This window comes from Somniosus microcephalus, chromosome 10 (genome assembly GCF_052327205.1).
Source record: "Somniosus microcephalus isolate GS21.2 chromosome 10, FLI_Smic_1.0, whole genome shotgun sequence".
Taxonomy (NCBI): Eukaryota; Metazoa; Chordata; class Chondrichthyes; order Squaliformes; family Somniosidae; genus Somniosus; species Somniosus microcephalus.
The window spans coordinates 226,769,411-226,779,389 of record NC_140996.1 but is presented as its reverse complement, the minus strand read 5'-3'; the positions used below and the strand labels follow the sequence as shown (position 1 = coordinate 226,779,389).

General features: G+C 46.7%; 1 protein-coding gene across 1 annotated transcript in view; it reads right to left on the bottom strand.

Annotated features, from left to right (window-relative positions):
• Nucleotides 1–892: 892 nt before the first annotated feature.
• The window catches only part of LOC147112126 (transforming growth factor beta activator LRRC32-like), an 89,551-nt gene continuing 80,464 nt past the window's right edge, over nucleotides 893–9,979 (bottom strand). The window contains exon 3 of the mRNA XM_085999690.1: nucleotides 893–7,957. Within this exon, the coding sequence (XP_085855816.1) occupies nucleotides 6,050–7,957 (1,908 nt within the window). The 3' untranslated portion in view covers nucleotides 893–6,049. The remainder of the gene's footprint in view (nucleotides 7,958–9,979) is intronic.

Below are 9,979 nucleotides of genomic sequence, written 5' to 3'. Positions count from 1 at the left end.
CTTGGAGGTGGTGGTGATCCCATGTGCCTGCTGCCCTTGTCCTTCTAGCTGGAAGCGGTCGCGGGTTTGGGAGGTGCTGCCGAAGAAGCCTTGGCGAGTTGCGGCAGTGCATCTTGTAGATGGTACACACTGCGGCCATGGTGCGCCGGTGGTGGAGGGAGTGAATGTTTAAGGTGGTGGTCATACTGTCAGCAGGTTGGTACCTCAATCAATATTGGCCATGCCATTAGCTCATGTTCTGTATGTAATCCCAACATCTGATCCCTACTTTAAAACCACACAGCTACTTACCGACAAGTGGCCTTCCCCCACCATGGATCTTACCTTAATGATAAGAACATAAGAATTAGGAGCAGGAATAGGCCACTCGGCCCCTCGAGCCTGCTCCGCCATTCAATAAGATCATGGCTGATCTTGGGCTCAAAGCCACTTCCCTGCCCGCTCCCCATAACCCTTCACTCCCTTATCTTGCACAAATCTGTCTATCTCCACCTTAAATGTATTTAATGACCCAGCCTCCACAGCTCTCTGGGGCAGAGAATTCCACAGATTTACGACCCTCTGAGAGAAGAAATTCCTCCTCATCTCAGTTCTAAAAGGACGACCCTTTATTCTGAAACTGCGCCCCCGCGCTCTAGATTTCCCCACAAGGGGAAACATCCTCTCTGCATCTACCTTGTCGAGCCCCCCTCGGTATCTTATATGTTTTAATAAGATCACCTCTCATTCTTCTAAATTCCAATGAGTATAGGCCCAGCCTGCTCAACCTTCCCTTATAAGTCAACCCCCTGATCTCTGGAATTAACCGAGTGAATCGTCTCTGAACTGCCTCCAATGGAAGTCTCAGTAAGCGATTAGTTAACAGCACCAAAAAAAGAATTGCAAGGAAACGTTATTTGGCTTTTGTTTTATTTCTTCATTAAACACAGTTTAAATAAGGCATTAACCTTTACACTGCTAAACGCACAGGAACTTCACAGAAGGGTAGAGATTACGGTTGGTGATGTTAATATGTGAATGCACAGTGTCGAATTACTCTCACCGCTAGTTTAATGGAAACGCTAGCCAGTTTTAAATAAATGAGGCAATCAGCTCCCATTAAAGTATTGGAGAGCAATTGGCTACGAGCAGAGTGTGTCCATAAATCATCATGTTGCTCATAGGAACTTCTACTCTGTCTCCTTTTGTGCATGACAGGTGCTGTGGCTATCGTCCAAAGGAGTTGCGTTCAATATTTCGATGCCCTTGAATTCTGAGTTAAAGGTGTCAGCCGTGGCTCAGTGGGCAGCACTCTCGCCCCTGAGTCAGAAGGTTGTGCGTGCAAGTCCCCACTCCAGAGGCTTGAGCACAAAAATCCAGGCTGACACACACAGTGCAGTACTGAGGGAGCGCTGCCCTGTCGGAGGCGCCGTCTTTTGGATGAGACATTTAACTGAGGTCCCGTCAGCCCTCTCAGGTGGATGTAAAAGATCCCGCGGCACCATTTCGAAGAAAGGCAGGAGGAGTTATCCCCAGTATCCCTCAACAATATCACTAAAAGAAGAGAGGGATGATCTGGTCATTTTCACATTGCTGTCTGTGGGAGCTTGCTGTGTGCAAATTGGCTGCCACGTTTCCCACATTACAACAGTGACTACACTTCAAAAGTACTTCATTTTTTTTGAAGCGCTTTGGAATGTCCTGTGGTCGTGAAAGGCGCTATATAAGTCCAAGTTCTTTCTTTCTTACTCTTTTCAATCTTGGTAGTTTTTCTGCACCCTGGCATGTCCCTTCAGCTACATTGAAATAAGGATTCACACAGACAATCAGATACTGGTGTTCAGTCAAGGGAGGTCTCATGGCAAGGAATCGATAAAGTTGCCTTCAAGGAAACCCTCACATTGTCGCTTGTTTAAATATATATATTATACAACACAGTAATACTTTTCATTTAAAACGTAGAAATGATCACATAAGCAAAACACCAATCGACTCAATGAACACAGCTCTCACCTTGTTTAGCAGTCTTGCTGAAGCCAGCAAGTGCATTACCAGTCTTCCTGTGTATGGTGTGACATGAGCAACTACACGTTATCAAGTCCCATTGATTGACTAGGTGCCCATTACACTTGTCAGCTGGCTTGGGAAGGGGATTGATAGATTTTTGCTAGGCGAGGGTATTAAGGGTTAGGGAACCAAGGCAGGCAGATGGAGTTAAGATACAGATCAGCCATGATCTCATTGAATGGTGGAACAGGCTCGAGGGGCTGGATGGCCTCCTCCTGTCCCTATGAGAGGCACTAGCTTGTCCTTTTATTGTTTACTTTATTACCAGAACACATCAAGATTCATTGCCACATCTTCTATTTCAATTAGCTCTTTCCCAGCACCTGAAAACTGCGGGGCTCCCTATGTTCCTCACGCTTTCCTAAAATCCAAGATGGCATTGTGCTAACCATTACTTTCTTGATTTATCTCATCCTTTCTCCTGCTCTTGGTATGATGTCTTCCACTGTATTCCTCGGCCCTTTTACTTATGTTCTTCAGTCAAGAAGTTTTCTGTTCATGGCCTGTCCAAATTAGAACATAGAAATAGGAGCAGGAGTCGGCCATACGGCCCCTCAAACCTGCTTCGCCATTCAATAAGATCATGGCTGATCTTTGACCTCAATTCCACTTTCCCGCCCGATCCCTATATCGCTGATTTCCTTAGTGTCCAAAAATCTATCGATCTCTGTCTTGAATATACTCAACGACTGAGCGTCCACAGCCCTCTGGGGTAGAGAATTCCAAAGATTCACCACCCTCTGAGTGAAGAAATTTCTCCTCATCTCAGTCCTAAATGGCCGACCCCATATCCTGAGACTAAGAACATAAGAATTAGAAGCAGGAGTAGGCCATTTGACCCTTCAAGCCTGCTCCGCCATTCAACAAGATCATGGCTGATCATCTACCTCAACTCCACTCTCCCGCACTATCGCCATATCCCTTAAATGCCTTAGTTCCCAAAAATGTATCGACCTCTGTCTTGAATATACTCAATGACTGAATTCCAAAGATTCACAACCCTTTGAGTGAAGAAATTTCTCCTCATCTCAGTCGTAAATGGCCGACCTCTTATTCTGTGACTGTGACCCTCTGTTCCAGATTCCCCAGCCAGGGGAAATATTTTCTCAGCTTTAACCCTGTCAAGCCCCTTAAAAATGTTATATGTTTCAATTAGATCATCTCTCATTCTTCTAAACTCTAGGGAATATAGGCCTCGTCTACTCAATCTCTCCTCATAGGGCAATCCCCTCATCCCAGGAACCAGTCTGGTGAACCTTCGCTGCACTCCGCTGCAAGTATGTCTTTCCTCAGGTAAGGAGACCAGAACTGTACACAGTACTCCAGGTGTGGCCTCACCAATGCCCTGTATAACTGTAGTAAGACTTCTTTACTCTTATAAACTCTAATCCCTTTATCACAAAAACTAACATACCATTTGCTTTCCTAATTACTTGCTGTACCTGTATGTTAACTTTCTGTGATTCATGTGCAAGGACACCCAGGTCCCTCTGAATGCAAACATTTTCCAGTCTCTCGCCATTCAAAAAATATTCTGCTTCTTTGTTTTTCCTACCAAAGTGGATAACATCACACTTCCCCACATTGTATTCCATTTGCCATGTTCTTGCCCATTCAGTCAACCTGTCTCTATCTCTCTGAAGCCGCTTTGCGCCCTCCTCACAGCTTACTTTCCCGGCTAACTTCATATACTTGGTCCCTTCATCCAAGTCATTAATATAGATTGTAAATAGCTGAGGCCCAAGCGCTGATCCTTGCGGCACCCCACTAGTTACAGCCAGCCAAACCAAAAGAATCCTGTTTATTCCAACTATGCCCCCGAGTTCTAGAATCTCCAGCCAGGGGAAACAGACTCTCTGCATCTACCCTGTCAATCCCCCTCAGAATCCTTTATGTTTCAATGAGATCACCTCTCATTCTTCTAAACTCCAGAGAGTATCGGCCCATTCTACACAATCTCTCCTCATAGGACAACCTATATACCTAATTCTTCCCTACCTCAATTGTCTAGCTCCTTGTCCATGCCGGTAAGTGAAAAGTGGAAGAAAAGCAAGCAGGAAGTGACAATAAAACTATACTTTTCCTGACACTGATTAACTAAGTCCATTTTCTAAGTGACACACAATTTTATTCACTGCACTATATATTTTTCTTTCTCAAATGTTCTCCTCTCTCCTCTCCTGAAGGTGCTGAATTTTGTTGTGCGATACTTTTCGTGGACGCTAGCAGTCCTCCTGTAGGTCACGCAAGCGGCCTTTCTTCATGTGTGTGTGAGCCCAGGTACTGAGTACGGGCGGGCAATTTGACTGTGTGGGAATCACGGCTGATTGCCATGCACAGACACTTCCCAGAAGAGTCATAGAATGATATAGAATGTACAGTACAGAAACAGGCCCTTTGGTTCTACTTGTCCATGCTCCACACGCGCCTCCTCCCACCCCTCTTCATCTAATCTTATCAGCATATCCTATTCCTTTGTCAGATGTCAGCTTGCCTCTGAATCAGAAGGTCGTGGGTTCAAGTCCCACGCTCGGACACTTGAGCGCAAAAATCTAGGCCGACACTCCAGTGCAGTACCGAGAGAGTGCTGCACTGTTGGGGGTGCCGTCTTTCGAATGAGACATTAAACCGAGGCCCCGTCTGCTCTCTCAGGTGGATCCCATGGCACTATTTCGAAGAAGAGCAGGGGGGTTCTCCCTGGTGTCCTGGGGCCAATATTTATCACTCAATCAACATCACTAAAACAGATTATCTGGTCATTATCACATTGCTGTTTGTGGGAGCTTGTGTGTAAATTGGCTGCTGTGTTTCTTACATTACAACAGTGACTACACTTCAAAAGTACTTCATTGGCTGTAAAGCGCTTTGGGACATCTGGTGGTCGTGAAAGGTGCGATAGAAATACAAGACTTTCTTTTTTCTTTCTCCCCGCGCCCCCCCCCCCCCGTGGTCATCGGATAGCTATCAGAAGCAAGGATTTTTTTCTTCTCCTCTCAACCTCATGGGGCCTTGAGGGCAATTGTATCCTTCCAGGTTGAGATTGCTTAATTCAGCAAAGACTGGAGAATGAATTTCAGACCCTCAAGTCTTTATGCCTCAGCACTGCACCACCCAGTCTACAGTCCCAGTCGACCATGGGGGACCTGGAAAACAAGCCTCTTAAAGGATTTTTAAAAATATAATTAGTGTCATGAATCTTATCATTCATGAAGAAATGACTCATGAAATAACACTGGGCGGCCAGCTGGTGGCGCCGTCCAAGGAGTATAAATACGCGGGCGTGGGCCCAGCTTGCCCAGGACGTTTTTGTAACCAGGAACTAGTGAAGTAACTAGAATCTCATGGTTGTGAAACATTTGATTAAAGCCTTGTTTTATACTCAAATCAAGTGCTTAGTAGTTTTCTTACGTCAATTAGGATGGGTGAACTTGTTTAATATAGAATCATAGAATGATTCAGCACAGGAGGAGGCCATTCGGCCCATCGTGCCTGTACCGGCTCTTTGAAAGAGCTCTCCAATTAGTCCCACTCCCCCTGCTCTTTCCCCATAGTCCTGTAAATTGTTACCCAATTCCATTTTGAAAGTTACTATTGAATCTGTTTGCACCATAATATGCTACCTGATCTCCCGTGTCATTAATCGTGGGTGGTCTTGGGTCTGGGGCAGAGTGGTGATCTTAAGGTGCTAAGTTGGATCTATGTTTACCCTGGCTCGTACCTTCAAGGCTACCGTTCATATATGGGGGATGTGATCTAAAGAGGCACATTCTGAAGTCAATTAAGGAGTAATTGCCGAGGGAAGCTCTTTGTAAATCCCTAGCTTTTGAGGAGAGGCCAGGTTATCAAGGTCACAAAAACCAGCAGGAAATGACTGGCTTTCTTTATATTAAAAAAAAACACCTTTGAGTTGTGATGGCCGTGAGATATGAGCTAGATACAGAACCTATATAAAGATTTATTCTCCTCATTTCAACATTGACAAAGAAAACAAAAAATCTATTGCCTAGGCTTTTACATGGTGCATGAACATCGCATTGACCTTTTGCCTTCGTACCAGGCAACATCCCAGAACTATGGCGATGGCGAAGAACGCCACGATCATTAATATTAGTGTTAAAACATTCCACGTCGTCCAGTCTTGTGGAAGCTCTTCACAGAGGCTGGGCTGGGCATTGAACAAGTACGTCTGCGAGTGCCCCTCTTTGGTTGGGTAACGGCACAGCACCGACCACTTATCCAGGATGTTGACCTGGGCCAGCCACCTGATCCAGGTGGACCGGCAGCAGTTGAACGGGTTGCCGGAGAGCAGCAAGGTCCGCAGGGTGCCGTTCAACATCTCCATGGAGGTCTCCTGCAGGGCGACGAACCTGTTGTTGCGCAGGTCCACGTTTTCCAAAGACAGATTCCTGCTGGCGACGAGCAGCTCAGTCAACTGGTTCTCAGACACGTCCAGTGTTCTGAGATTGGCAAAGTGCGACAGGTCCACGCTTAAGGAAAGAAGCCCATCGCCTTCCAAGGACAAGTAGGTCAACGGGGATTCCAGGCCTGACAGGCCTTCGGGATGGATGTATATCCCAGGATTCATGGAAAGGTCCAATTCCGCAAGGGGAGTCTGATGAAATGCGTGAGGAGGCAAATACTTAATGTTGTTGTTATGTAGATATAAATACCTAAGTGTACTGATTCTGGAGAAAAACATGCACTCGTCCAGGTGGTCCTCACGTCTACGATTGCCCCGACAAACACTGATATTGTTGTTCCGAAGGCTGAGGATTCTGATACTGTAAAGACCCCTGAAGATATTGGATGGCAGATTCTGCAGGTAATTGTCTTGAAGGTACAGATATTCCAGTAAGAAGAGGCTGTTCCTGGTCAGAGAAAGGTTTAGCAACGCGTTGGAGCTCAGGTCAAGATCCACCAGCGAGTTCAGCACATTCATCTCATCTATTACGAAGCTGTGGAGGCAGTTCTTGCTCAGATTGAGGAACCTCAGCGAATTCATGCTTCGGAAGAAATCCCGTGGGATGGATGTTATCTCGTTGTAGCTCAGGTCCAAATATACCAATTCGGACAAGTGCGCCGACGGAGAGACTTTAGTCAGATTAGTTTGGGGATTCTGATCCAAACTCCCTTCCGGATGGTCCAATCTGAGTGTGGAGAAAGGCGGGGAAAATCCTTCGATTGAATTCCGCGACAGATCAAGGTGCCTGAGGCGGTTCTTCTTGGGAAAAACCGGAAAGTAGGGCAAATTATTATGGCTGAGGTCCAACCACTGAAGATAGTAGTCATCTTCTGATTCAGCCATGACGAAGTGCTCGATGCTGTTCTTGCTTAAGTTCAAGACTTGGAGTTGCTTGAGGTCGAAGTCAGAGATGCAGGGTATGGAGTTCATGGCCAGATCGAGGACCGACAAGTTGGAAAGTGACTGAAACGCCCCCGACTCTATCTCGATGATGATGTTGTGCTGCAGGTTTACGTGCGTCAAAGAGGGGGACCCTTGGAACATGCCGTCTGAGAGTTTGGTGATGCTGTTCCTCGCCAAGGATAGATGCTCAAGCGAGGGCGCCTCTTTCAGGAAATCCTCAACAACGCCAGTGTACAAACTGTTGCCTGACAATTCCAGCCTTTTCACATATGGCAGCCTGCCGAGCCCATATTTGCTCAGATCCAAGAGGTTGTTTGCAAGGTTAAGCACCTCCAGGCGGGATAGGTTGGCAAAGGTCCCTGGCTGGATGAACTCCAGGTGGTTGGACTGTAGATCCAGGTGCTGGACAGAGCTGTACAGAGTCAAGTTCTCCATCGTTAGCTTCTGAATGTGATTAAGAGATAAATCCAGCTTCCATATGTCAAGGGGGAGACCCTCGGGGATGATGTTCAGGCCTCTGTTCTGGCAAAATGCTTCTGCCTCTATCTAAATGGCAAAGGAAAAACAAGACAAATTTGTGTCGTGCCCAACATGCAAATCCATACAATGCCAGAAATACCCTGGCTCGCTTCACCTTCCCTCTTCTCTAAGAACATAAGAACATAAGAAATAGGAACAGGAGTAGGCCATACGGCCCCTCGAGCCTGCTCCGCCATTCAACAAGACCATTAGATATATTTCTTAAGGCTAAGGGGATCAAGGGATATGGGGAGTAGGCAGGGACAGGGTACTGAATTTGGATGATCAGCCATGATCTCATTGAATGGTGGAGCGGGCTCGAGGGGCCGAATGGCCTACTCCTGCTCCTATCTCCTATGTTTCTATGTTTCTATGTTTCTATGGCTGATCTTCAACCTCAACTCCACCTTCCCGCACTCTCCCCATATCCCTTAATTCCCTTAGTTCCCAAAAAGTTATTGACTTCTGTCTTGAATATACTCAACGACTGAGCCTCCACAGCCCTCTGGGGTTCAACAACTCTCTGGAGTCCTTTCTCGCTACAGCCTACTGGCATTAAAACCCAAGTTTGGTAGCACTTAATCACTACTCTCCTATTCTTCATAGGCCTGCTGATGTCCTACCTTGCCCTTTCCCCTAAGTTTCTCCATGCTGTTTTTCAGGAAGAAGAACTTTGGCGATGATGGACTTGCAAATGTGAAGCTGCTAATAATATCTGCCAAATTAAATATTAGCTTTCTTAACAAATAAAAACTCTCCTTTCATCGGTAAGGGGCTCAAATCCAGACTACTGGGATTAAAGTCTGTTTACGTAAAAGAAGTCTTAGGTCAGTCTCAATTTCTAATTGAATGTTGTAATTGTTTCTAATAGACCTACAGCATGGCTTTCGAGGGCCGGAGAGGAATTTTCCAGGGTATTTTTTTCCCCTTATTGGCCCTGTGTTTTTTTCTGCCTCTCCCAGGAATTTACATGGCTGTGGAGGATTGGGGGGGGGGGGTGGCGGAGTGGGTGGGTGGGGGGGGGCGGGGGAAGGAGGGACGGAGGGAGGAAGTGTCTAGTCATGATGCTCCTGCCAATCTAAAGAAAGACTTGCATTTCTATAGCGCCTTTCACAACCACCGGACATCTCAAAGCACTTTACAGCCAATGAAGCACTTTTTGAAGTGGAGTCACTGTTGTAATGTGGGAAACGCGGCAGCCAATTTGCGCACAGCAAGCTCCCACAAACAGCAACATGATAATGACCAGATAATTTGTCTTTTAGTGATATTGATTGAGGGATAAATATTGGCCAGGATGCCAGGGATAACTCCCCTGCTCTTACGAGAGAGAGCAGACGGTGCCTCGGTTTAACGTCACATCTGAAAGATGGCACCTCCGACAGTGCAGCGCTCCCTCAGCACTGCACTGGGCGTTTCAGCCTAGTTTTATGTGCCCAAATCCCCGGAGTGGGACTCTGAACCCACAACCTTCTGACTCAGAGGCAAGTGTGCTACCCGCTGAGGCCCGGCTGACACAGCCGACATCTAGAGTCAATTAGCATCAAGTTAGGGCCACTTTCATACGAACACACGAAGTGGACCAGCTGGTCTTTTCCTGCCCGTCTATGTTCGTACGATGGTGCTCCTAATTTGACGTTAATTGGCACGAGATTGCCAGGCTCACTCAGAGAGGCTACAGGATGTCATAAGAACATGAAGACATAAGAATTAGGAGCAGGAGTCGGCCATTCGGCCCCTCGAGCCTGCTCTGCCATTCAATAAGATCATGGCTGATCTTCGACCTCAACTCCACTTTCTCGCCCGATCCCCATATCCCTTGATTCCCCGAGAGTCCAAAAATCTATCAATCTCAGCCTTGAATATACTTGATGTCTGGCTGAAATGGGGAGGGTGGGAGGGGGAATCACAATGGTACAGTAGGGCGGATCCCCTTTCTGAGGTCGAGGTAAAGGAATCTTGTAGCCCAAATGCCATGGGGGAAAAATTCAGTATCGCCCCGTTTGGGGCGTCATTATCGGCCGTGCGCAAAGTTTAGCGCCTGGCGCT